Here is a 27746-nt window from a genome sequence, read left to right as displayed (position 1 = left end):
CTTTTACTTTTATTTGATGATCTGAGATGTTTAAATGTGACATAAAAAGCAGAAATTAGCATAAAACTGTAAGGGCAAAATATTTTCTTGCAATATTGGTGGGCCATATACCAGTATTTGTCTAATAATCAGTTTTGTTCAGTTCTGTACACAAGCAGGGACTCTGGGCCTGCAGTGTGAACATTCAGGTGTTTACAGGTCATTTTATTTCAGTGAGGGCCAATCTGCTCTCTTTGGTTAGATATCAACAAGTGAACTTAGGTTTCTTGGGTTTTTTTTCTCTGAAGGCACGTACATAATTATATTCTCCAATCTTTATGTTTTTGATCAGATTGTCAGCTTTTAAATGTTATTTCAAAGAGCAGGGTGAATTCAATCAGTGAATGGCTTTTACAAAAGTTTTAATAATCCTTGTTCTTTTTATAATCACAGGGGAAAGTGGAGGTGGAGGCAGGAAAAGAGGGGATGAAGTTTGAAGCAGGACCATTCTCCTTCTATGGGATGATGTCTCTGACAGTGTCACCTGGTAAGTTCTCTACCTCTTTGTTGTGATATTGAGGGATTATTGCAAGAAAACAATGCTACAATTAAAAACAGCCATGGTTGCTGGATTTTTAACCTCAAATTATAGATTATGCTTTGCCAAAAATCTTTACAGCACCTTAATGTTCATTTGGTGCTTTCTAAGGTGCTAAAAACGCTTCTTGTTTTTAAGAAACGACCCAATAACTGAGCTGAAAGTGCTTGTTTTAAAGAGCCAGACTGACGTCACGGACAAACGTCATGAGAGAACATCAGCTGGTGATGGACTCAGTCCTCCCAGTTCATTCATAAACTTCACAGACTACTATTTTCAGATTTTCTCAGTGGTTCTGCTTCTTTCTGGTGTTGGGATCGGGGAGACGCCTGCTGGTGAAATGGTGGAACATCCCTTCTAGTCCTAACTTAAATCAAACCAATCACTCTCCAATGGTGTCAGAGCTCCTTATCTTAAAAGTAATTGACACTTCTTGTTTTTTTTCTCTGACTTTTTTCTCCTGGTGTTGTCGGATCTTTCTCCTTCCTCAGTGCCACTGTCGCTGTCTCGTACATTTGCGGCCAGTAGAGCAGAATCGTTAGCAGGATCTCCAGGTATGGTGGTTTTTTCTGTCCTTTTTACTCCCATTTCACTATTTCCATATCATGTCTTTAGCTAACAAGGTTCCTACACAGTCTGGCTAAATATGGTATTTGATTTTAGTGCTTTTCCCATCTGGATAAGTTTCCTTCCTTTCTTCCGTCCGTCCTTCCTTCCTTTTTCTCCTTCCTCTCTTTCCTTTCCTTTCCTTTCTGTTTCTTTTCTTGTATCCTATGTCACGTCATTGCTTCACTCTTTCTTTCTTTTGTACTTTCCTTTCTTCCTTTAGCCCTACCTTCTTTTCTTTTCTTCTGGTTTTGCTGGTTCCACAGTAAAAGCCTGAAACTTTGTAGGACAATCTGCCTTTTATTGATGGTGAACTTAATTATTTTATATTTTAAAATGAAAAACACCAAGAGTTCGGGAATGTCTGCAGTTGTGAAATGTTTGCATGAAATATGTGTAAGACTGGTATTAATATTAGAGCTTAAAACACAAATACTGCTGAAAGTGTTTTCATTATGCAGACAATTAAAGTGTTGAGTGCTTGTGTGTTTGTCCCACTATAAAATATGTTGTTTAAACCTGTCTGCTGAAAAAAATAGGACTACACATTCAGACTTAACGCCCTTGTCTTATGAGCCATTAGTCAAGTGTCTGAAGGGTGTTTCGGACCGGAGGCCCCAGAGTAGAACCAGGCTCCGCCTCACTCGCCCCTAACCTTTAACCTTCCCACTGCATAAACAAGACCTGCAGCTACAGCCCCTCCTGGACACCGCTGAGCGCACATACAAGGACACAGGCCTTCACATACGCATGTCCACATGTGCAGCCCTGTGTTCACAGAGCCCGCACACTCGCTCCACACATACCCACAGACAGCTTGCCTTCGACACAAACACACCCTCATGTTTCTGTCTGAACAAAAAAAGCCACGTTGTGCCTCTTTACATTTTTTTCAACCTATTATGATACCGAGTTTTGCTCAGCGACAAGCGTGTATCCCTGAAACTGCACACCGCCTCCTCATGTGTTAACCTGGCTCCAGCAGTACCTAGAAAGTGGAGTACTAATTCACAGGAGTTCACATCCAGGGTCTTTGGCCCTCTGCACTCCACACACACACACACACACATCCTGATGTGGGATTACATACATTCCAGTCCATGAAGTAGCATTAGAGCTGGCCAAGCCGTTTTGACTTTGTTGTGTGTGAGATTTCCAATTCTTCAAGGAGTGGAAAACATAATCTGGCTTTAATTAAAAACATTTGAGAAAAAAACCAAAAACAGAACAAATCTTGTAGTTTGTGGCACAAGAAAAGCAGCAGCAGCATCACTGGACAGACCCCCAACTCACTCTCTGCTCCTTAGTTTCACCTCTTTGCAAGGTTTATGTACAAATGAGTTTTCCAGACATCACAGCAAGCCTCTGTGCTAATATATAACATCTGACCTGGACAAAATGCTAAGTAATACAGGATTCACATGAATTCATGTGAATTAGTGGCTTTTCTCTCTTCTTTAGAAAGATGAGGGTGAGATTTGTTAAAAAAAATTAGAGATCGATTGAAAACTCATTTTATTTCACTTTTATACTTGTCTTTCCGGTTTTTTTCCCCACCTTTTCTGTGCCTCATATCCTGTACAAGTTAAATGAAAAACATGCAAATCACTCAGAGGGAAAAATGTCAAATATGAAAAAGCAGCAATAACCCAGTTGCATAAGTGTGTACACCCTTAGAAATGCTTTGTTGAATCACATTTTTTATCAGTTTCAGCATTCAGTCTTCCTATATAGGTGTCTATCAGCATGCGATATGTTGTTCTATCATTTTTGCTCACTATATCTTGCAAACGTTCATCAAAACTACCTGATTGTGACGACCTGATTGTCTACCTTATAGCTCTCTTCAGCTGACACCAGAAAGATTTTCTTCTGGTGAAGAGTTTTGTTTTTATGCTCATCATGATGCAATCTTTGACTTCAAGTTGCCCTGAAAAATTTAATCCGTCTCCATCTTCAAAATTCTTGCTGAAACTGGAATATTTTGGGTCAAAACTAATTTTTATTTGGAACTGTAAAAATGTTTTAACCACCTGTTCCATCTGAAGTAACCCAGCATGATGCTGCCACCACCATGTTTTACTGTGGGGATGGTGTTCTTTTGAAGATGTTCAGTGATCAAACATGGCATGTTTGGTTTCATCAGACCCTAACAAAGTCTGTCATATTGTTTTGGGAGATTTTAGCCAGGTCTGGGTGTTTTCTTTGTTAAAAAAAAGGGTCTTTGTCATGCATCCCTACTCATTAGTCGAGACATATGGAGAATACAAAAGACTGTTGTCACATGTAGAACACAAGCCAGTAGTTTACAGATACTCCTGCAGCCCCTTCAGCTTTAACAAGTCTCTCTGACCAGTTTTATATTTCATTTTGGAGAAACGCCCAGCTTTTGTTATGTCCTTGTTGTCCCATATTTTCACCAGATACTCATGACGGTCTTCACTGGCCATGATATACAAATAACACTTTATTGTGTTTGGACTCTTCTCCTGACTGATACATTTGTACAATGAGATTATTTTGATTAGGGAGTTTAGTACACTAATGCAACCAGTTGGGGTTTTTTTTCTTTGAAATTGTACGGGATATACGCCACATTAAAGGTAGAGAAGGTTTTGATTTTTTTTACCTCGCAAATACCTGATATTTTAAAAGAAGTATGCACAATATTGTGGTCTACTGTATGTAAGACTAAGCCCACCGTGTCCCTCTTTCTACTTGTTAAAAACACAACATGCTGCCTTCTTTAGCAACTTTGTAATAAAACCGACCACTTGCTTGAATCCTCCTCGTTCTATTTCACTCAAAGAAACCCAGAGTGTCAAATTAGTTTGTTGATATTTGAAACATAATAGTGATAATCAGTCATTTGTGTTCCTATACTGTTACTAATCCTTATCATTGATTTACTGGTTTACAATAATGTTACTGTTTCCGTTCTTCCATTAAGAAGCACCACCCATCAGTGATGGTACTTTAGACATTGTTCATTCAGATTTCTGTGTTTTAACCATCTCGTCCCCACCTCTTACCTTCTTGCAGAGAATAAGTCCCCTCCACGGTCATTTGGGCTGAACCACTCAGATTCCCTCAACAGGAGTGATCGCATAGAGGCCATCACGCCGACGCTGGGCAGCAGCAACAACCAGCTCAACTCCTTCCTTCATATCTATGTCCCCGATTACTCTGTCAGAGCGCGATCAGACCTGCAGTATATCAAGGTGAGAATAACTGCAAGGATCTGGCTTACAACTGCATGCATTGCTGCTTATTGATAATGTGTATAAGAATGAATAATCCAACCGTGATAATGATAAATTAAAATAGAATTATTTTCAAAAAGTTATTATTGCAGTTTTTCACCACACACTTTAGTTTTGCTTGTAGGCCAAAAAGTTACATTTTGGTCCCATGTGACCAGAGCAGTCTTTTACATATTTACATACCTTCATGACTTATGAGGAACTTTTAACCTGACTTGCTGGGGCTTTCTCCTTGTCACTGTTCCATAACACCAACCTTCGTGGAGTGCAAATGTACATGTATGCCCAAACCTATTCATACCACTAGCAGATTTAGACCTACAAATAGTTTTATTTAACCAATAACTTTGTTTGTATTTGGAAATGAGAGAGGCTTATCTCACAAGATAAAAAAAAACAATGTAAAAGTAGTATGAAAAAATCCTGTTTTTCATTAGTTTCCTTCTCAATAATCAATGGTCCAATGTCTATATGTATATGGATACACATGTAGATGGATGGACAAGAGTGGGCTTAGACGTTTTCTGCGGTTAAAGTGCGGAGGCAGTCGCTAAGCTCTACATCAGTAAGCCCAGGAGCAGCTCCCCAGAGGCTACAGATGTGGGCAAAAATGTAGTATAATATAGAGCTCTGTCATAAAAGTTAAGGAATATATTCCAGTCAAATTTGGTTGTTAACACATCATCCAAGTTCACAACAGTTCATCAAGAAACACAATTACCTAGGCTGAGAGAGCCCACTATAATTACCAAAAAAGTCAACAAGCTATCAGTGTTTGACTGAGGCTGTGTTCACCACTTTATTAAACAAACAGACACACATACAAGGTGTAATACTTTTTTATTTAAAGTTATGGCTAATCATGTATCAACCCCTAATAATAGAGTACTTTAGAGCTTCTGGATTTCTAAATGAGCAAAATTTGATGATTTGTATATCATAGAAACTTTTTATATGTTTAAAGGCATTCAGAGAAAACCCTTTTCAGCATAACACCTGACGAGGTAATTTGCTGCTCAGTTTAGTTATTCTGTGATGCCTCCTGCTTGTAGTAAGAGGCTACTTTGACTGGACTTAAAAAATTCAGGTGAGAACAATTTGAAGAGACCTGGAGTAGAGCAATTCAAGTAGGTAAAAGGTCATATCTGAGGTCTTTGTGTGCGGCACATAGATAAGTGCAAAAGCCTGAAATCTAACCTTAAAACAGCGATCACTAACACTCTGAAGTCCACGCAACTCATATTAATGCCCTATTTATTGGCTACAAAATTCTTCTGACTTCAGTAAAAGTTGTTTTGTTTGGTTTTATTTATGTCCAATTTGTACACAGTACTTCATTAAATAACCTGTGTGACTTCTGATGGTGTTTAAGAGCTTATTAGCAACGCTTCACAAACATGTCCAGTAACTTTTCTTGTTCAGATAAGTTACCTTGACACCAACTTTCCTGTTTTCCAGGTAACACGTCAACAGTACCAGAACGCCGTGATGGCGTCAAGGATGGACAAGACCCCCCAGTCCACAGACAGCGAGTTCACCAAGATTGAGCTCACGCTGACGGAGCTTCACGACGGAGTGGTGGAGACGCCGGCCATCGTTACCACCACGGCCAGCACTACCAGCACCTCCCCTGCTGTGGCCCTCGCTATGGGCAACGAGACATCCCACCTGCTCAACCAGCAGCTGAACTGTGTGGGCGTGAGCAGGAGCAACCACAGCGCCCACAACGAGGGACCCATCTAGCCCTCAGCCCCTGCTGCGCCCAGTGGAGATTGAGACCCTCCACCTTGTCCCATGGACACGCATGGAGCAGTGGCGTTAAGTGGAGAAGAGGGAAAGTGGTCAGAGTAAGGGTTCTGCTCCAACCTGAAGGCCCCCGCCCCCATTCAGTCAATGAGACTTATCCATTTTAGGAGGATGGCAGCAGCGGGGATGATGGGTGCTGCAATGTCCTGAACACCAGAACCCCCCACTGTACCGACAGAACCAGTGAAATGAGATTTTTGTATGGTGATAATCTGTCACTTTCATAGCGGCAACTCGGATTAGAGGACGACGGAGTGCAGGTCCGCTCACAACGTAACACAAGGCTCGCTGGACTTTCTCCTCAGGCCAAAGACTTTGGTCCCCCCTCCTCCGTCCAGTCACACTGACACCCCTGTACAGAAACAAACCCTCCGCTCTGATGCATCCTTCAGGGAGGCTCAGGCAACTGTTGGTCCCATCAGACTCACACACAGAGCAGCGGTTCGTAGAAGACTGCACCAAAAGAAACCGTTAAACCGAGAACCAAGAATGTTTTCTTCTTTTATTTATTTATTTTATAATATTGTTTGTATATATGTACACGTGGAGAAATGATAATGAACAAAAAGCATGCATCCCCAAGAACATGCTACATATGAACATCCACTAATGTATATGAGGAGGTGAGGATCTTTTACAGAAACACTATGTACATTACAGATCTTATTATTTTTACTATTATCCTAAATCAGGCTTATAGTATCTTTTTCACCTTTAAAAAAAACAAATCACACTATTGCCTTGAAGAGAAATTATATAATTAGTTACTTTAACAAAGTGCAATGAACCATGCTTTATTTAAGAGATGATTATAAAAGAAGATAATTCAGTGTATTATAAATTGACAGATATATTTGTATGTTTGTGGTGTCTGTTTTTGAGACGTGTTTAACTGCAGCCATGTGGCGTGTCTCTTTCTCTTTGTCTCTATCACGTTTTTGACCTCAACCACGTCCGGCTCATGTGATGACTTAACCAGTTACTGCAGCATATTTTGGGCGAGGGGGGTGTGGGGGTGAAAGTGCCAACCAACAAAGGTATCTATGCATGTGAGGTTATGTGTTTTTTTATGCCTTTTGTTCAAATTTCACGCATAATCAAACGTGAGAACTGCACAGTATTAATGACCTCGTCCTAACAAGTCAGAAAGAGCAACCTCGACATTAAATGATGCACAGCTAATGCTTCTCCACTGTTTTGCTAATGAATGTGTTTTTTTTTTTTATCCTGTTTTTTTAGTTATTTTGAACAATGTAACAGAGACCAACCTTTGACTTGCTGTTTTGGCTTCCCCACAGATTGTAGTTTATAACTTAAGCTTATTAATTACAGAGTTGATACAGATCAGATTTTCAGATGTTCTTCAACGATGCTGGCTGCTATTAAACAGAGATATTTATACATTGTTCTGCTTTTTATCTGAGATAAACTGCTTTTGTTTAATTTGCACGGTTTAAAAACACACATTTTAAAAGGATATTCCAGGGATGGGCAAGTGGAACAAAAACTGCTCATAAAATCCGCACCAGGTATTATGTAAATATTAGCCTCCCAATCCCTGTACAACTCATATAAATACTAATACAAGCCAAAAAGTGTCAGCGCAACAACAAGATAGCTAAAACTATTCAGATTTAACCCCATTCTGAGAAAATATTTCAGCAAATTTTAAACCGATACCTCACTTTCTTATGTTAGCAACCACTTCATCATAAAGGACTAGTCATAGGCTGAGAATAACAGAATGACAATCTTAAGTAAAAAAATAACAGTTTCACAGTATGTATTCAAATAAAAAAAAACAAGAAAGAGTAACATGATTGAATTTGTTATTTAAAAAACAGAAAAACTATAATTATTGCTATCGCTGCTAAAATAATAGCTATAATAAGTTGTGATATAAACAGTTATGTTATGTAGAACATGTATTTATATATAGGTAAATAGGCTTATGTAATAAAGACTCAAGATTCATTTAATGTAACTGTAATGTTTAAGTAAGCATGTTTATTGCACATACGCTGTTTGTTGTTTGGCTCTATACAGAGGACAGTGCTGGTTAATTTGGTTGGGCTATTTGCTCCTGCAGCTAGCCTGCAGTCTACTGCTTAACAGTCATCATGCCGTTTGTAGCTTCCCAACTGCAGTTTCAAAGTAGCTTTACCTTTATAGGGATAAAGGAACTTGCTTATTTTCCACACCATCACTGTTCATGTTCTTTGTGACGAAATATTTCTATAAAGCCAGGTTTATCTTTCTTGTAAGTGTGGGAAACGTAGTGGCCCTTCCATCAGACGGCTGACACAACAACAACAGGTGGGGGTGGGGCTGTGCCACAAACTTCAAACCACAGAAACGGTTTAATAAAAAAAATCTTTGTTGTTCTTAAACCTGTAGCTTTTTAAACTCTTGGTGTGTACCATGATACCGGGATGCCTTGAACAAATTGAACATATTGAACAAATTGAGATCCATACAACTGAACTGAAGACCTGTGTTAAACCGCTGAAAATCTTCAGTCATAGAACTGAGCCTCTGGGTGTGCATCTGTATGCTTTAGCTAATTTTGCCTTTCAGAGATATTTAAATTTGTTCGTGTTTATCTTGTCTAATGGATCATTAAGGAATAATGTGCCCAGGTTTTGACAGTAAAGGTGCACCTGTCCTATAAACATCGATTCTGCTTTTTAATCTTTTTCTAATAAAACTTGACTGGTGTTAAGATTGGAAGTGGTAGCATATACAAAACATCTAAAATTGAATGTGCACTTTTTCCTGTTTACATAAAAACTAACGTTAGCCGTAGCACATCTAGTTGCTACAGGAAGTTAGAAAAGTCATTACGCCGACTAGCATGTTGCTGTAATTTGTTATTAATAACCATCATGATGGTAGCTAGCTCTTTCAGCTATGAGTGATAAGCTGTCAGTGTTCATACAATAGCAAGGCTGTTGAATGCTAATAAATTAGCATTCAGTGCTAGGAATATTTAGCCCCTTTTACAGGACACTTTCAAGCTGTGCTAGAGGTGCTTTCTTCTTGTTTCTGTGTAACCTGCAACTAAGGCAGCATGGAGGTTGAAGTGAAATGGATAGCTTCGATGTTTTGAAAGGATATTCTGTGAAGTTTTTAATCAGTGGTGGCTTCATTGCCTGTAGAAGAGAGAGGTCGTTTTACTGTGAGTTTGTAAAAAAAAAAAAAGATAAATACATCTTCAAATGCTTCATTTTTTCCATTTAAAACTACTCTTAACTGAAAATGTTCATATTTGTGAGATACAAAGCTACTTTTAGCGGATACTAAACACACTTTCACAAGAGACTCTTGTTAAGTTTGTCATCGTTTTCTCTGCCCTACAACATCCCTTTTACTGCACCAGTGGATGCTGCTGCTGAGTCAAACTGGCGAGCTGATCGTGACTCCGCACGGATCATTTTCTAACAACAATCAGTTATCTAACACTAAAGATGAGATAGCTTCAACCTGCGTGTTGTAACAGACATTGTTTGGTCTGAGCAGTCACAAACGGTCCCTTGTGAAAGATTAGACATTTGCTAAATTCCAATGTAGCATTGTATCCCATGAGTATGAGCAGTTCAGTTTTAGTTTTAATTTACTACGACATTATGGTCAATCTGTCAAGCTATTAGCACTCAACTACTCAGAAGATTTCAATTAATTCGGACGAATACCACCTCTACCACAGATAATGGAGCCATTACTGAAAATAACCTCACGTCAGAATACACAAATTTCCCCCCCAGCCTGCTGCTGTTACATGCTGCCAATTAGGGAGGTAATCAAAGAGTTGAGTTGGAGAATAGGTGTGAGGTAGTTGGTGGCGTTAGCCATGCACACGTTGTTACAGGATGTGGCCATCTCTAGTGGTTTCTTATGAAAGGCTGGGGCAAATCAGAGGGGCTTGCTATTGTGCCCATACTGCAGAACCTTTATTTGTGTTAAGATGCTTAATCGAAATGCCTGCTGGGAAATACACCGTATACAACCAACTACTCCTACATTATGGTGGCGTTGTTACCAGAGCGCTATCACAAGCTGACAGTAAAAAAAGTCACTCCTTACAATGAAAAATAGTCACCTGAACTACTTAAATTCCTACACTTTAAAAACCTTTATAAAACAGAAATCTTTTTTAGTTTTCTGGGGCCATTATCCACTGCATTTAATTAATAGACTTATAAGAAATGAAGAGCTGCTGCTATGTGTGATTAAAGTTCCTTTGGCAATTGTCTGTCATGCTTTATTTATTAAATACATTTGTAAGTGTTATAAACTCTGTGTTTGAAGTGATTATAAAAGTTTCACAGTGTTTCTTGCTGTGAAATGATCACAGGTCTTTGGCTAGAGCACCAGGTTTTAATCCCAAACGTACTCGTCTCTTCGTTTCACCTGAAAAATCTCTTCAGCAATTGTTACAGTTACCTTTTAATACAGTTTGTAGAGACTGTATTTGAGTGATAATGTGTAAATGCTTTGATATAATCAGTAATAATTTTATTGCTGAAAATCTTTTCAGCTTCTAATTGCATGATTGGACCCTCTCTCTACCATCAGTCGCTAAGCGTGACCATGGGGTCGACACTGAGGTGGGAGTAGTCACTGCTCGGCATCTGCCAACATAATGGCCCCTTTTTGAACTCTTGAGTGGAAACACAATAAAAATGGACAGGGTATTGAAAGCACTGGGAAGCACAACATTTCGCGTCTCATATTTCTAAACGTCTTTTAACAGCAATTGAAATATTATGAACTCTTTGCCTATCCCTGGGATGTTCAGATAAATTTTACTGAAATATTTACTAGATTTCCTGTAGAGTTCGTTGAGAAAATGTTTCTTTTAGACAGAACAGTAGTTCCCCTTGGAGGAGCGCAAGGAGAAAAATGAACCAAGGTGAAATATTTGTATTTTATAATAAGCTGCATTGTTTATTTGTTTATAACAAAAAAGCATCTTCTCATCTAACTTAAGTCATGTTCATGTTTTCCAAATTCTTCTTTAAGGGTGCATTCCTCTTTTGCAGTCTCTTGCCATTTTCCCTACTTTCATTCAATGGATGTTTTTTGTGCTGGGCGTTCATTTCTCTTATTTAATAAAAACATACAAGGGGCTCTAAAGCTGAATGTGTCTCTAAAATATAGTTGCAGATAGTAACCACTGGTGGTCGCTGTTTCCTGGTGTATTTCAGTGTGTGTGTGAGTGTGTGTGAAAAGGCCTGGGAACTCAGACAAACAGTCCATCCATCTGCTCTGCCCTCCTGTTTCATAACCAGTCACAGAAGGCCACTACTAGGTTTGCAGCTGTGTTCGCAGTTTTTTATTATTATTGTTGTTGTTGTTGTTTACTTGAAAGTGCTCCAGTGCAGCAGTTCCTCTCTGCCGGGACAATCGCTCCTCCCAGATAAAGCAATGTTTGAATGTGACATTTAAATAAGCCTGTGGATCCCAGTGCCTGAAAAGAAGCACGACAATTCAAAAAGATAAATCAGATTTATTTTTGTAAACGCCAAACAGGAAACAGTGTTGAGGTTATATAATAGGAAACACACGTCTTCTCCTGTTCCTTCCTGCTGACCACTCCATCTTTGACTGTGTGAATGCTGTAAAGTTGTGTTTTCACCTGCTTTGTTGCTTCTTCTACCTAAACAACATTCCTGTTGCCTCTTTCAGCTGGTGGTTTAATAAAAAAAAGTGAATGATTAACAGATAAAACAGGAGTTTGGTCCTTTTTTAAAATGTTCTGCTCTTTTTCATATGTTCCTATAGAGTTTTAGTGGGCTTATATTAGACATCATTTTTAACAAAATTAGCAATTGGTTAATCAAAAATTAGAAGAAAATGTTTTTCATTTTTGACATGTGTAAAAGCAATACAAAAAAACGCAGAATTTATTAGTACCACGGGTTTTGTTGCTGCACTCTTATACAGTTGTGTTCAAAATAACAGCAGTCCATCTAGACTAACCAGATTAATCACCGTTTCTCGTAGAAATCATATCACCACAGGCCAAATAATTTAAATAAGGTGTAGTAGAGGCATAGAAAACCAACAGAACCAACATTCATTACATGCATTCTCCTGAGTTTGTGTAATGGAAACAATTGATTGATATAGGTGTGTTCAAAAATAATAGCAGCATGAAGTTCAGTTACTGTGGTCATTTATTCTGTAAAGAATCAGGTGTCAACCAGTTGGCACTTATAATGGGACGACACCAACACATGTACATGCCTTTCTCTGTGAAAACCTGGTAAAAAATGGTTGTTCTAGAATTGTTCTAAAAAAAATGATCTAAAATGATCTCCAATGCTTTAAAACGGAAAGTAAAACCAGAGAGACATGGAAGAAGATGAAAGATTACCTTTGGAGCTGATCAAAAAAGGTGTGAAGTTAATAGTGAGTAATGTGACAATTAGAAAACACCTGTTGAAAGCTAATCTATCAGCCGGAAGCCCCCACAAAGTTTCACTATTGAAAAAATAAGACTTGCTGAAGAGGATACAATTTGTCAAAGAACACATCAACTAGCCTAAAGAGAAATGGAGAAACATTTTGTAGACTGATGAAAGTACGATTGATTTTTTTGGTCCAAGAGCCGCAGAGAAGTTTGTCAGACGACCCCCAAACACTGAAGACAGTAAAGAATGGTGGTTCAAGCATCATGATATGGGGATGCTTCCCTTACTATGGTATTGGGTCATTTCTCGTATACAAGGACCATCGATCAGTTTGCATGAATTGAAACGCCCTTGAAATGGGTGTTTCAACAAGACAATGAGCCCAAACACGCGGTAAGGGCGCAGCATCTTGGTTTCAGACCAACAAAATCAAAGTTTTGGAGTGGTCAGCACAATACGATTGAAAACATGTGGGGTGACATCAAAAATGCTGTTTCTGAGGCAAAACCAGGAAATGCAGAGGAATTGTGGAATGTTGTCCAATCATCCTGGGCTGGAATATCTGCTCACCGCAGCCAGAAGCTGGTTGACTCCATGCAACACAGATGTGAAGCAGTTCCCAGAAACAGTGGTTATACAACTAAATATTAGCTTAGTGATTCACAGGAATGATAAGTCCTAAAGAATTTAGTTTATACAGTAAATATCGGCGTTTATAAAAGGAAAACGCAGAGACTGCCCAGCCCAATGTTAATTTGTGATTAAAATATTGATACATTTTTCTTCATGATTTGATTTAGAATATAACATGCAGTGTTCCCAATGCATGCAAATAAACACTATTCTAAGGATTTTTGAGTTTTATTTTAACATTTTTAAACATACTGCAATTATTTTGCACTCAACTGTCTTTAGAAAGACATGAACAGTTCATTTTTATGGTAGTGTAAATTAATAATAATCGAGAGAGACCCAATATTAATCAAAATGCTTGAAAAAAACATTTACATGCATTGCTTTGCAAGAGTATTTAGACAATTTCACTATTTTCACTTTTTTGACATGTTACAACCACAGACTTTCTGCTTGTTTGGTGAGATTTTATGAGCATCAACAACACAAAGGAGTGCATAACTGTGAAGTGTAGGGAAAATGACACGTTTTTACTTTTTAGAAATGAAATCTAAAAATGTGGCGTGCATTTGTATTCCCCATCTTGCATCAGTATTTGTAGAACTGCATTTTTAGCTGAAAGTCTGCTGAGGTATGTCTCCACCAGCATTGCACAAACGTTTCATACTCAGTCCAACTGCTGGCAGCAAATCTTGTCACTGATTTTTAATAGGATCCAGGTCTGGACTTTGACTGGACCATTGTAACGCACAAATATGCTGTGATCTGTATCATTCCATTGTAGCTCTGGCTGCATGTTTAGGTCGTTGTCCTGCTGAGAAGAGGTGAACCTCCAGTCACAGGTCATTAGCTCTAACCGTTGTTCTTAAGGTTGTCATGTATTTAGCTCCATCCATCTTCCTATCTTCTATGTCACTGCTGAAAAAAAGCATCCCCTCAACATGATGCTGCCACCACCATGATTCAACATGAGAATCAGAGCATCAGTTTTCCTCTATATGGTTTTCCCGTTCCATACGTTTGCTGTGTCCCCTACATGGCTTGGCAAATTACACACTTGATTATTGCCTTCCCAGCTGTATCATTCTTTCATTAAAGAAATTAGACTGAACTGTGCTGTGAAAGATATTCAAAGTTTGAGATATTATGTGGTAACGTAATCCTTCTTTAAAGTTCTCGTCAGCTTCAATGCACTGAATTTTAGTTAGACGTGTCACATTTAAGAGGGCTGAATACATGACTTTAAAACCATGCATCCTTTGTGCTCTACTTTTACAATCCTGCACTAATTTTTGTTTATCTGTTGCATTCAATCTCAATAAAATACACTGAAAGTTTGTGGTTGTAATGTGACAAAATGTGGAGAAGTTCAAAGAGGTATAAACACTTTTGTAAAGCACTTAAGGCAGTGGGGTTAAAGAGAGTTTTTTTTGTTCCACTGAAATTTGCCAGAACCATAGCTCTCGTACTCATCGTTTTCTTGTTATCCAGGACCGGGTCGTGGGGTCAGCAGTCTCAGCAGAAAAGTTCAGACACCTCCTCCAGCTCCTCTGGGAGAAACAAGAGACCTTGTCTCTCCAGTGTGTCCTGGGCCATCCTCTGGACCTCCTCCCGGTGGGACATGCCTGAACTATAGAACTATAGTTATATATATTTATACAAAACCACAAGGTGCCAAAACCATGATTTGTTAGAGTTGCATTTGATAAAACATATTGGTCATAATTACATAATGATGAGACTGTTTGTCATTCTCATTACTTGATTGTTCCTTGTGACTTCAGGGAACGCAGAGGTTCTGCTGAGTCCGCAGAGATAAAATGCTGAGTCAGGAAAGGCTTCTTGCACTGCACACACGAAGGACAAGTCATCACTATGATGTCTGAGAGACTGAACAGCGAGGACTTCAGGGAAATCTAAATGTAAAGCTGAGGTCTGTAAAGTATCCTATAATCACCATTATATGAACGCTGCAACCGTACATTAGGAGGGAGCTAGGAGGGTTTTTAAGTCAGCAGAAGCTGGACACTTCCTACACCTGTCAACCTAGCATCCACACACAGAACATGTAGAAGAGTAATAATACAACACCTCCATACATCCTTAGTGTACAGAGCTACATTTGATCATTTTCCCTTAATAATCAAAACAAGAACCACAAATTGTGAAAAACTATCTTTATTCTAGATTTTCATGTAATTATTGCAGAGTACAGTCTAAAGGAACAATTCAGGAAACAAAAACATCATCCGATATGCATGAACAATATCAGATGAAAACAATAGATCAACAGTTTAGAAAATGAGAGGTGGCTGGTAATGTTTCTGAGCAACATAATGAAAAAAAACCTGCTGTCGTCCACAAAAGCCTTCACCAACTTTTATTAGTAAGGTCTGAAAGCTACACTTCTGTGGTAGGGTTAAAAAAAGAAAATGTAATTTTCAATAATAAAAAAAAGGTATATCTAAAGTTCTGTATACCAAGACCATTTAAAAATACTTATTTAGAAAAACAACACCCTCAGCCAATACATTAGTTATTGTACTTTTAATGCTAACCACATTTCGTCTAACTTAAGATTATCTGTACAGGTTTGCTTTGTTTTCCGTGTGTAAACGAAGCTGACACATTGGAAAAAACCCTGATGTTTCATTTTTAGTGAGGAAATGACGGTTGAGGCAGAACGCAGTTTATACAACTGTCACCATTAGTTTTACAGCTGCCATCTGCAACGTGTCCAGTTCTTCTACAAAAATGAAAAGAAAACATGAAAATACAAAAGATTTCTTTGTAAGAAAAAAAGAAGACAAACAGCTGCGATGTTTCCTAACAACATTAAAGAAGTGTCACGTTAAGCTGAACAACATTCATTCTCTCCAACCCACGTCAAGCCAAAACAAAGATGAAAAAAAAAAAATGAAATAGATGACTTGTTCCTTTAATTTTCTCATCAAAATGATCAGAACGCTACAACAATTACAATAAAAGCGGAGAACACAATAGATGTTAGGATAGGATAAATGAAGCTCAGGTAGTTTGCTTTAATACACACATGAACGCCAATACCAGTTTAAACCCAGTTAAACGCCTGGGTTTAAAGCCCTGGAAGCTTATTTTCCCACCAGCGCATTCTAGGGTGAATTTCCATGAATCCAATCTGATCCTTGTGGAAGATTGATTACTGTCTGGGATAAGCAGTGGGGAAAAGCGAGCAGGATTAGTGGGAAAATATGTCAATGGAGATTTAGCATCAGATGAGTAATCTAATGAGGTTTCCAGTGCAGGATCACAGAAGAGGGGGGAAGCAATACAAGATAATGGGATCAAATGGAAAAACTCCACAAGGCTATGATCCCGTCGCTGTCATGCAAAAACCTTGTCTATGTCATTTCAGTTTTGCTGTGAGAATCAGCTGAGCTGATCACAGGCAAGATGAGATTCTCATGGAGTCAGCAGTTTCACACTGTTTCACCATGTTTGGATGAAAAATTAAACATGTTATTGCTCTTTACAAAAACAGAAAAGTCACTAATTTTCCCACTGATTCTAAAATAATATATTACTGTTATATCTGAAATTATACATTAAGCTGTGACTGAATCAAATCAGGGTTATTCCACCAAGTAGTGACTCCTTGGCTCTCCTCAAGGTAAAAATGTTCGAACTAAGTTGTTTAAAGAAGGTGAACTTGTTTTCTTTCCATTATTTGAGGCCTGAATCGCCAGGATTTTTTTCTCTTATTTCACCATTTGTAATTCTTTTGCCAATAAATGTTGGAAATTTAACTTTTTTATTTGTAATTTTGGAGAAATGTCATCAGTAGTTTATCCACCTTATTCCAGGCAGTGCTGATAGATCATTGCTGGCAACTTCCAGCAGCTAAACACCTTGTTTTGGTTTAACACGAGCTGCAAAAATAAAACTAACTGGCTTGCAGTTTAGCTAAATTTCTTCTTTTTTGTTTTTAATGTTAATCCCACACAAACAGACATGTTCCCTGGTTTAGCTGGTGTGTGAAAAAGACAGATTATTCCTGTGATCAGAGGTTACAGGGGTTGGACAATGAAACTGAAACACCTGTCATTTTAGTGTGGGAGGTTTCATGGCTAAATTGGACCAGCCTGGTAGCCAGTCTTCATTTATTGCACATTGCACCAGTAAGAGCAGAGTGTGAAGGTTCAATTAGCAGGGTAAGAGCACAGTTTTGCTCAAAATATTGAAATGCACACAACATTATGGGTGACATACCAGAGTTCAAAAGAGGACAAATTGTTGGTGCACGTCTTGCTGGCGCATCTGTGACCAAGACAGCAAGTCTTTGTGATGCATCAAGAGCCACGGTATCCAGGGTAATGTCAGCAGACCACCAAGAAGGATGAACCACATCCAACAGGATTAACTGTGGACGCAAGAGGAAGCTGTCTGAAAGGGATGTTTGGGTGCTAACCTGGATTGTATCCAAAAAACATCAAACCACGGCTGCCCAAATCACGGCAGAATTAAATGTCCACCTCAACTTTCCTGTTTCCACCAGAACTGTCCGTCGGGAGCTCCACAGGGTCAATATACACGGCCTGGCTGCTATAGCCAAACCTTTGGTCACTCATGCCAATGCCAAACGTCAGTTTCAATGGTGCAAGGAGCGCAAATCTTGGGCTGTGGACAATGTGAAACATGTATTGTTCTCTGATGAGTCGACCTTTACTGTTTTCCCCACATCCGGGAGAGTTACGGTGTGGAGAAGACCCAAAGAAGCGTACCACCCAGACTGTTGCATGCCCAGAGTGAAGCATGGGGGTGGATCAGTGATGGTTTGGGCTGCCATATCATGACATTCCCTTGGCCCAATACTTGTGCTAGATGGACGCGTCACTGCCAAGGACTACCGAGCCATTCTTGAGGACCATGTGCATCCAATGGTTCAAACATTGTATCCTGAAGGTGGTGCCGTGTATCAGGATGACAATGCACCAATACACACAGCAAGACTGGTGAAAGATTGGTTTGATGAACATGAAAGTGAAGTTGAACATCTCCCATGGCCTGCACAGTCACCAGATCTAAATATTATTGAGCCACTTTGGGGTGTTTTGGAGGAGAGAGTCAAGAAACGTTTTCCTCCACCAGTATCACGTAGTGACCTGGCCACTATCCTGCAAGAAGAATGGCTTAAAATCCCTCTGACCACTGTGCAGGACTTGTATATGTCATTCCCAAGATGAATTGACGCTGTATTGGCCGCAAAAGGAGGCCCTACAACATACTAATAAATTATTGTGGTCTAAAACCAGGTGTTTCAGTTTCATCGTCCAACCCCTGTATGTACCATCAGTTACCGGCAGGTGTTTTCAACTTTAAAACTTAAGCCCAGGGAGGACAATCCTTACCCTACCTATGCTTGTGCTTCTACAGACATCCAGAGAAGAAACATTGGCTTCTGAAATGGATGAAAAGCCCTTCCCCCCTTAAAACCAGTCAAATACACAACTAATGTTCTTTTCGAGATTGTAAAGCATAGAAAACACTAAATCAGGGCCCTATTAAGGTATGTTTTTACCTTTATTCTTGTCTGTAGCCGTGGAGTTGAGCAGACAGATAAATGTGCTGTTTATATGTAATAAGAGTCCATTTCTTCAGGTCTTCCCTCCAGTCTTTGAAACATGAAGGGACTTGTATGACGATATTATTTCATTAAACATCTAACATCTCATGTTCCCGCATTTTTTTTTTTTTACCTTCACATGCTCTGCAAAGGTCAGCTTGTTTACAAGGGAAAAGCCCGGACCAGAAGTTGCCAACAGAACTCAGGCAATGCTTCACAGGATCGAAGAATAAGGTGGATAAAATAACACACGAAGCATGTTAATTTTTCTTGAATGCATAAAACCAGAGAAAATGAATATTTTGCAGTTGTCCGTCAATTTTCTGAGCTGCATGTCGGAGAAAGTCAGGTTGCTGCAGTAGCTGCTTGAAGCTCACTGCAGACTGGGTTTGGGTTTTAAGTTCCTGACACTGCAGTGTTTATACAGCAGAGTAAACAGGAGCAGCAGCACTGACTGTAGGTAAAAAGGGAACAAAACACAAACCTTAGTGTAAAATTGTATTTGAACAATAATGGTAGCCTTGTTTACCGGTATATGTTACCTAAAGAAAGATTACACACAGAATAATTAATATATCAATGCTACTATGATCAAAAAAGAGACAAAACCCTTAAAATATATTTTTCAAAGTCAAGTACCACAGCCTGAACGTAGACTATAATGAAGTGATCACAGTGTTGAGAGGCAGACAAAAAGAGGACTGTATTCAGAGAGTCTGCATATTTCCTTCCATAATCGATGTGGAGAACTCTGCATATGTGACAATAAAAACACATCCTAAAACCAATAAACAAGCTGAAGCCAATGACACCTTCTGCACACTGAAAAGCTTCACGTCTTGGCATCTTAAAACATAATCCCTTCACATTGAGCAAATCAGCTACACTTCTCATCAACATCTTCAACAGTGTAATGCAATGTTCAAGCTTCATCTTTCAAACAGCCCGAGCTAAAAGGAAATATTGCATGTCAGCTTGCTTGTGGCGCAACCACGACGAGTCATTTGCGACGTGGCCAACACTACGTCAGCAACAGTACTCGGTCCTCAGTCCTCCTCACTGAACTTGATGCATATTGATCTGTTTTAACACCGCCGTGTGCTCCAGAGCTCCTGAGATGCAGTAAAACCAATCCTTACAGCCCATCAGGATGCTACAGTTCCTTATGCCGGGGTTAGAAAACAAATGAAACGGATAAAAAGCTGACTGTTGTTCCCAAACATCTGATTCGACACTCAGATGAGAATTCTCATTGATTTTAGGGTGCATTTCCAGTTAGCTTGTTTTATAGTTAGAATTACAGTATAACAACCATCTCTGCAGGATTACAGCGTAAACATGACTTGGTTATAAAAACACTTTAAAAATTAGCGTTTGAAGAGACGACAGCTCAGGGTGGTGTTTTTGTTTCGAGAGCTGACCATGCATGTTATTCTTCTGACCGCTGCGTGATCTCTTCTCCCTAATGGTCCGAAATGTCTTAGAAATCTCCCGCATGTGTGTGCTCATGTGCATTGCTTTATATTTACAGTAAATACAAGCACACACAAACACACACATTCTGGAGAGATTTCTCAGTGCCGCCTCACCCGGAGAGCGATCACGATTTGACTCTACAGGGAAACGTAAGGTGGCGGGAACAGGAACATGGCTCAACTCTGCGGGGTGTTTAATTACTCCTCCTCCTCCTCATCGTCGTCCTCGTCATGGCAGTGAGTGATCTCCTGAGGAGCCTGGGCGAACAGGTTGGGAGGCTTGATCTCACTGAAGGAGCGGGTCAAGTGGTTGCGTTTGCACTCCAGGTCCTTGCAATCGTTGCATTGGGTGCGGTTACGTGTGGCCAGAGGTGACTCCAAGTCGACGTCCACGTGGGTGTGTTCAACCGTCGACTCGTGAGGCATCTTAGGGACATCAAACAAATATATATATTTAAAGGAAAACAGGAAGGAAGTATGCCAAATATTGTTATCAGATATTTTAAGTCTGTTTTATTACCTGCTTAATAATAAGAATAATTATAAACAATTATAATAATGGTAGCAGTAGATTTTTTATTAATAATAATAATAATTATTATTAATAACAGCATTATTAATAATAGCAGTAGTAGCAATAATTGTAGTAGTAATAGTGTTAATAGTAGTATTAACAGTAATAATAACAGTAATAGTAGTATGTTGTCCCCCAAAGTTATGTAGGATCTTTGCATAAACCTTTCTGCGGTGCTAGGCTACCATTCGCTTGCTTCCTCTCCATTTTGAAATGACTGGAGACACCAACTCCTAACATGTTTTCTAGGGTGCAGCAGTTCATTAAATACAGACTAGTTTTAACGGACTTATGTCTCAGGTGGCTTTCAGAGCCTTTACCAAGCCTCCATCAGAATAAACAAACAGGAAGCTGAAGCGACCAGTACAGTCTTCTCTGTCAATGTTATTTCATTTTAAACAGTAAAAAGGCTGGAAAATGTTCCACATATTCCTTATATTATATATTAAGAAGTCCCATTATATGTATTTTAAATGGAAATGTCCACATTGCAGAAGAGGTTTCAGTTTTGATAATAGTTTTTCTGTGGAATATGATGTTTTTGTGATTGTCTAAAGCAAGCAGCACAGCTGAAATACTTCTTTGTCCAAAAGAAATTCGCAAGCAAAAGATGCGAAGTAGGTCTGTGCAATTGTTCAAAGTTGGTGAGAACAAAATAAGAACAGAAATCAGAAACTGTACATAAGTGTCGTCAATGAAAAAGGGGTTCTTGCAACTAAAATCTATTGTTACTGATGACTGAACTGAAACATAACTTAAGAAAAATCCAAAGAGTCATGATGGTGCACTACAGCTGTAACTGTAATAAGAGAAAAACCTTTTGTATGTGTATTAGTGAATTAAGGCGATGACCTGGGATATCACCTTTAAAGGTTTAAGCTCCCTCAGTTTACTCACCAGAACGTGTGCTGCTCTGAACAGGTAGCTGAAGGGGTAATACAGCAGGTTGATGAAGGAGGCGGCGTACAGGTCGGCGTAGCGCATCACCTGGGAGGCGAAGAGAGTCTGTCTGGAGCCGCTGCGGAAAAGGCTACCCATCATGCCATAGCACATGTCCATATCGTGTGTGACTTTCTGAGGGAAGGAAGTTGAGAGAAGATGATGCTTTTATTCTGAATCAGTGGAAACAGTCGAACTAAAAACAACTTGAGGGGAGCCGTAGATGAGGTGGAGGACTGTTAATCCTAGATGCTATGAACTCTATGAACTACCTGTAGAGTCCAGCTAGTGTTAAAACAAGACCAACAGGTGTGCTGCAGTGATAAAAACAGTGGCTTCACCTTGACTCTTCTCTGAATAGTGCTGATGTCAGGCCTCTCATTGCTGCTGCTGTCCAGATGTCTAAGGAAAGACGAGGAGAAAGACAATGAGGACAGGGTGAGGGGGTGGGGGAGGACACGAGTATCAGTTTGCTGAAATGTAGGAAGTCAAAGAGGTGGTGTAACAGCGAGCTGCGGCGGGCTATAAATACGGTCAGCCAATCTGGTTATCAGGTGGCCTGTGTGAGCCGACCCATCCAGACTTCACCCTATTGACCCTGTTGTTCTCTCTGCTTGCATGCCTTCAAACAGGCTGCAGGGAGCAAAGTGCAGCAGAGCCGGTGATGGAGAAAACCAGGATGAGAGGACAGGGACAGGTTAGAGAGAGGTAGGGGAGGAAAAAAGGTCAAAGGGGACAGCTCTTACTTGTAAAGTTCTGCCAAGAAAATGTCCAGGCCTTGAAGTTCCTCGAACAGTGCTGGAAAACATCAAAGGAGAAGATGTCAATAATGTGTAATGGTGCTACTGTCATTTTTCACCAGCTTTTGCCAAACCATCCAGTGTCCATGGGATAAATTCCCATTTTATTAAAAGGGAAACTATGACCACGAAGAAATCATCTATTCTTATTGAGAGAAACAGGGGTGGAGACAACCTGGCTCCTGGAAACAACTTTGAACAAAAGCAGAAGGAAACCTGAGACCACTCATTCATTTTTCTTCCTCTGTTCATTCTGTACATGTCTGAGACAAAATTAAGATTTCTTTTTATGGAAAAGCATCATTGTTTGAGCTCAATAGGCATTAAAATGTAACACGTTCATGTTTGTGACATTAAGGGTTAATTATGACAGAGGGATAATCTACAAACATGAAGCTGTTCTCCATGTGGTCCTAGAGACACAAACTGAGAAAAGTTACCATAATGCTCCTGGCAAACAGAAATGGGTTTATAAAAAAATGCATGTTAAATAAATCAATTTTTCTTTAGCTAAACCTGCATCAGTCCTAAACAGATCCACAGTATTAATGATGTTTAAACATATTTATCACACTTAAAGTACCAGGTTTGTGGAAAATCTTTAGCAAAATTCAATATTTATGTTATTGCTATATGTGAAAGATTACTTAAAAACACACACACACACACACACAATCATGCTGTAAATAATTTGAAAATATTTTGTTTTCTATTTATAAAACAACATTAGTCCTGGTCATACATATCAAATATAAAATCATTGCCCACATTTCTAACCTCAAAACCACCAGGTTTCTGTCATGTTTATGGTCTAAAAAGAAACAGATGTGATTTATGGTCAATATGCTTCATGTAACCTGAATTATTCATGTTTTGATTGTAGGAACTGGTATATATGAAGGGTTAGCAGCACAATTTACTCACAAGCATTGTTATTTCTTAGATTTCATGAAATGCTCACATTAAAGTGCCTTAAAATTACAGATCTGCTCATAAAAAAATAAAATTTTCATAAATTAATTTTTTTTAACCAGCATCAATCCTATCATACTTAATACATATTAAATATTCAAGTATGTTTAAACTTTTTAACCCTTAAACAGCCAAGTTACTGTCTATATACAACTCAAGTGTATTGTCCTAAAAACACATTAAATGATTCATTTTAAACATACTTTGACAGCTAATTAGAACACCTATGTTTTTATTATTGCAGCCTGGTATACGTGATTCAAACAAACGTCACAAATCTAAAGCTGGAACAGGTCCGCAGGAGAAATCAGGGGCCAGACCCCAAAACCAGAGAAAAGGTGGAAGCAGTCCAAAAGGGTTACCAGATGTTTCCACCTTTGTTCAGCCCGGTATTAGCAAGACGGTTTTATTTGGTGAGTTTCAGTCTAGGTTGAATTAATTCAAATGTGAGCCAAAAGCTTCAGGGATGACATCAACTTTTAGTGACATTTGATCAGTATTAATGCAAACTGAATCATTTTACAGTGAATATTATTCTTCTAAACTTCTTTGGGTTTTCAAGTCTTATTAAACATTTAATTTATAAAACTTGAAAAAGAGAAAATGCAGCCACCACCCTCTGGCTGTTGGAAGTGGTATAGGAATCAGTTCTAATGGTAAACATAATTTAATACATTACACAAGCCTGTGTTTTATTTTTAAGTTTTTACCGAACCAAAAGAAAAGAACCTGAGAGAAATATTACTGAATTCAAACAGTGTTTTCCCTGTTGTCCCACATGTCTGAATGTTCGTCTTCACACTTACAGCTTTTGTCGGTCCAGACGTGCAGCTCCTGGGCCAGCTCAGGGATAACCAGGAACGTTCTCCAGCCCTGCCGCTTCTTAGACTTGAGGATGTCTCCAAATATATGGTCCCCGATGTACAAAATGTCCTTCCCCTTGGCCCCCAGCAGGTCGCACACAATGTCTGAGGAGCCTTAGGGTCATAACATGCTCCTTAATTACACATCAGGCTTTTTATTTATGCTAAAAATGAGAAAAAGAGGTAACACTGAATAATTGAAGCCCTGCAGGTCTCACCTCCTGAGTACACTATCCCATGCTGCAGAGGTCCTGTGTAGGTTCCTATCTTTAGACGTCCTGTGGTCTGGATAAAAGAAAGAAAAACAATTAAAACGGCAGAAACAATAAAAGTAAATCTCCAAATGGACCGTTTTCATCAGCGTAAATGAGGTCTGTATTGTTAAAATCATGGTTTTCACCAATTTCTCTCACATTGGGACACAAATTGTATTTACCATGTAATCACTTTAAATTTATTCAGGGGAAAAAAACTGTCTAAAGCCTGAGGAACTAATATGGTAAAGGCTATAACTATCAAAATGTCCCACAAAACAACAAGTCCGAGTTCTCGTCCTGCTCTGCATCTGCTCACCGTGTCGACCTGTCTGAGAACGGTTCCCTCTGCAAAGAAGAGCGGCTTTCTGGCGTCCACCAGGATCAAGTCGAAGTAAGACTGCCAGGGCCGGTGAGAAGAACCGGGCTGTGTAGGGTGCAAACCCAAACAACAAGTACAGAGTTACACATCAACGTAAAATAAAAGGGTTTTCACCGTTTACCTGCAATTTCAACTAAATGATCTCACCTTGGGGCCGTGGGGGAAGTCAAACAGGTAAGTCATAATTTTCTGCAACAAACACACACACACAAATAAGACAAACTTAAAAACTCATGTGATTAACATCAAACATTGTTACCTTTAACTGAACCGTTATCAAAATCCTAATAAAAACTTATTTTTGTTATTCATCATTTTGTTTCTCTCTAAATAGTTAACAGGTTGGACTCACATCCGTGTATTTGTAGTCGCTGTTGGTAGCCAGGAAAACTTTGGCTACTTCATTCATTCGGCTCAAGAGAAGCGGGAGCTTCCCCTGATGGGAACAGGGAGGAGAGAAAAGCTTTAAGCATCTTCACAAAGAACGCGGGACAATGTGTGTGCTCTCACACCAGACGACATCTGCTGAATGCAAAGTGCTCACATCTCTCACTACGTATTTCTCCAGGTTCTCTACGGTTTTCTCCTTCAGCGTTCCCTGCAGAAACCAAAGACACAAATTTAATAACTAAAAGTGAAGACGACAGAAACCCGAGTGAAAACTTATTTTATTGTACAGGCCATGGTGGAGTGAGACATCAAAAACCTTCCACCTCTCAAACAAACATAGATGGCAGCTCAAACCATGAGAGCGAATATTATACTAAGATGTGGATTCTGTTTTGATCTTTAGGTAATTGTACAAACTTACTTTTGGAGGCAAGTTGTTGATGATTTATAGGTGTTTCAGGACAGTACTTTTGAGGGATTTATCTGAATAAACTATTATTTTAACAGTTGAAAAGTTGCTGCTATACAACAGAAAGTCAAACCCTGATCCATCCATCCATCCAAGAGCCAGTAAACTGGTTCATTTTTAATACAGCTAAATACTGATCTTTTTTTATCCTATTTTTCTTTCATGTAGCAAAAAAACCTAAACTAGTTATTTGTTTATTAATATTTAAGTCGAGTTTTGTGATAATAAGGCAGGAAGGCTTAGCATAGCTTTCACAGAGGTCACAATTAAGTGGAAGTTACTCTGGAGTGTTTTAAATTTTTAAAATCATCATCTTCATCTCTGCTCCTCCTGCTTATTCTTTATTATGGGAAAACTGGTGGGAAGACGTCTGTTATTTATGCCACTTGAGCAAAAACTGCCAAGTTAAAAATACTAATAAAATTTCCAAAAATGTGATTTTGTTAATGCAATCATAATCTTTGGTAATTTTCATTTTATTTGAAATGATCAACCATAAACATCCAAAATGTTATCAGTATAGTCTGCAGAAAATTGATCTGCATGTTATTATAGAACTGAAATCTAAAAAGGTCTCACACATTTAAGAAAAAGACAGATACTTGCAACATACAAGATACTTTAGAAGACCTTTTTGGTTTTTATAATGGCGTTGTTGATTACGTTTACTCAAATAAAATGATTACAATCATTACACTTGTGAAAAAAACAAAAACACATTGCATGAGCTTTACCTTGAAGTGAACCCAGTCCACCGCGTCCCGAACGTCTTGGAACATGCTCTTGTAGGACATGAAGAGGTCGCCATCTTTGAAGCCGGTTTCACAGCTGGGAAAGAGGAAAGAGAGACATGCGAACAGCCGTCGGGCAGGCCATTTCTTTACAGAGGGTCTTTAAAAACATGACATTTGTTTCTTTTTGTTTGCTTTTAAATGGGATAGCCTTCCCTTGTTGGAGGGTCCCCAGCCAAACAGGAAAGCATTCTCCCCCTAAAAGACCAACAACCAGGTTTCAGAGGACAAAGGACATGCAGCCATTCCAGATTACATTCTCAAAAAGAAATAAAAAATAAATTACAGGCCATTAATCCCCTTTTACAGAAGTGCTAAAACAATTATGGAAGATTGTTTCTTTTTATGTGGACGGTTAGTAAGATTTTCTGTCACTGCTATTAATATTTTAAGAATCCATGCTCTTTTAACATCTGGTATTAATACTGTAATTCTATTAAAAATAAAACAGGTCTAACTGAAGTCCCATGGGATTACTATTTAATATGAATTAGCTGATATTAGCCCTTTAGGACACCAGGAGTGCTCCCATGGTTCAGGGCATTTGCTCTTGCCCCAGTGTGGCTTGCAAATGTCTTTGTATCAACATGCAGAACTCAGAAACTTGTTGTTGCACGATAAATCATCTGACAGAAAGTTCCTTACCTTGTGTATCGGTCACAGTTGGAAAAGAAATCCACAAGACAAGCAAAAAGGTAGGTTTCTTAAAACAAATAAAAATAAAAATAATTAGGTCGGTCAAAGTTTTCCAGATGTAAATTACCTGGGAGTGTCTCCTCCAACCTTACCTGGCAGGTTGAAGAGTGTGTTAAGGATATAAAAACGCTCTGTGTCATCCCTCTGGATAAACTTGTTTGGGTATCGTTCACGAATATCCGGGCTGGGAGAAAACACAAAAGGTGAGAGAGAGAAAACACGAATATTTTACTTGTTC

At 39.0% G+C, this 27746-nt stretch overlaps 2 protein-coding genes and 1 long non-coding RNA gene across 5 annotated transcripts in view; 1 reads left to right on the top strand and 2 right to left on the bottom strand.

The window, feature by feature from the left end:
* cnnm2b (cyclin and CBS domain divalent metal cation transport mediator 2b) overlaps window positions 1-7653 on the top strand; it is an 83408-nt gene extending 75755 nt beyond the window's left edge. Inside the window, exons 5-8 of one of the 2 annotated variants that reach the window (XM_047365984.1) lie at window positions 433-526; window positions 1069-1131; window positions 4226-4404; window positions 5905-7653. In XM_047365984.1, the coding sequence (XP_047221940.1) occupies window positions 433-526; window positions 1069-1131; window positions 4226-4404; window positions 5905-6189 (621 nt within the window). In that variant the 3' untranslated portion in view covers window positions 6190-7653. The remainder of the gene's footprint in view (window positions 1-432; window positions 527-1068; window positions 1132-4225; window positions 4405-5904) is intronic. The other variant, XM_047365985.1, reaches the window with a different exon arrangement.
* A 4088-nt stretch (window positions 7654-11741) lies between these two features.
* LOC124868574 lies at window positions 11742-14907 on the bottom strand. The gene is made up of 2 exons (XR_007038346.1): window positions 14771-14907; window positions 11742-11940 (listed from the first exon to the last, which is right to left on the bottom strand). It is a non-coding gene; the product is annotated as an uncharacterized LOC124868574 (long non-coding RNA).
* Window positions 14908-18841: 3934 nt separating this feature from the next.
* nt5c2b (5'-nucleotidase, cytosolic IIb) overlaps window positions 18842-27746 on the bottom strand; it is a 34595-nt gene continuing 25690 nt past the window's right edge. For both annotated transcript variants that reach the window (XM_047366074.1, XM_047366075.1), the window contains 13 exons: window positions 27601-27692; window positions 27458-27515; window positions 26756-26849; window positions 25707-25760; window positions 25515-25598; window positions 25310-25351; window positions 25100-25207; window positions 24745-24811; window positions 24470-24640; window positions 22638-22689; window positions 22233-22293; window positions 21850-22026; window positions 18842-20804 (listed from right to left, as the gene is read on the bottom strand). In XM_047366074.1, the coding sequence (XP_047222030.1) occupies window positions 20577-20804; window positions 21850-22026; window positions 22233-22293; window positions 22638-22689; window positions 24470-24640; window positions 24745-24811; window positions 25100-25207; window positions 25310-25351; window positions 25515-25598; window positions 25707-25760; window positions 26756-26849; window positions 27458-27515; window positions 27601-27692 (1288 nt within the window). In that variant the 3' untranslated portion in view covers window positions 18842-20576. The remainder of the gene's footprint in view (window positions 20805-21849; window positions 22027-22232; window positions 22294-22637; window positions 22690-24469; window positions 24641-24744; window positions 24812-25099; window positions 25208-25309; window positions 25352-25514; window positions 25599-25706; window positions 25761-26755; window positions 26850-27457; window positions 27516-27600; window positions 27693-27746) is intronic.

Source organism: Girardinichthys multiradiatus, chromosome 5 (genome assembly GCF_021462225.1).
Source record: "Girardinichthys multiradiatus isolate DD_20200921_A chromosome 5, DD_fGirMul_XY1, whole genome shotgun sequence".
In the NCBI taxonomy this organism is placed as follows: Eukaryota; Metazoa; Chordata; class Actinopteri; order Cyprinodontiformes; family Goodeidae; genus Girardinichthys; species Girardinichthys multiradiatus.
The sequence above is the reverse complement of the archived record's forward strand: the minus strand, read 5'-3'. Positions and strand labels throughout refer to the sequence as shown.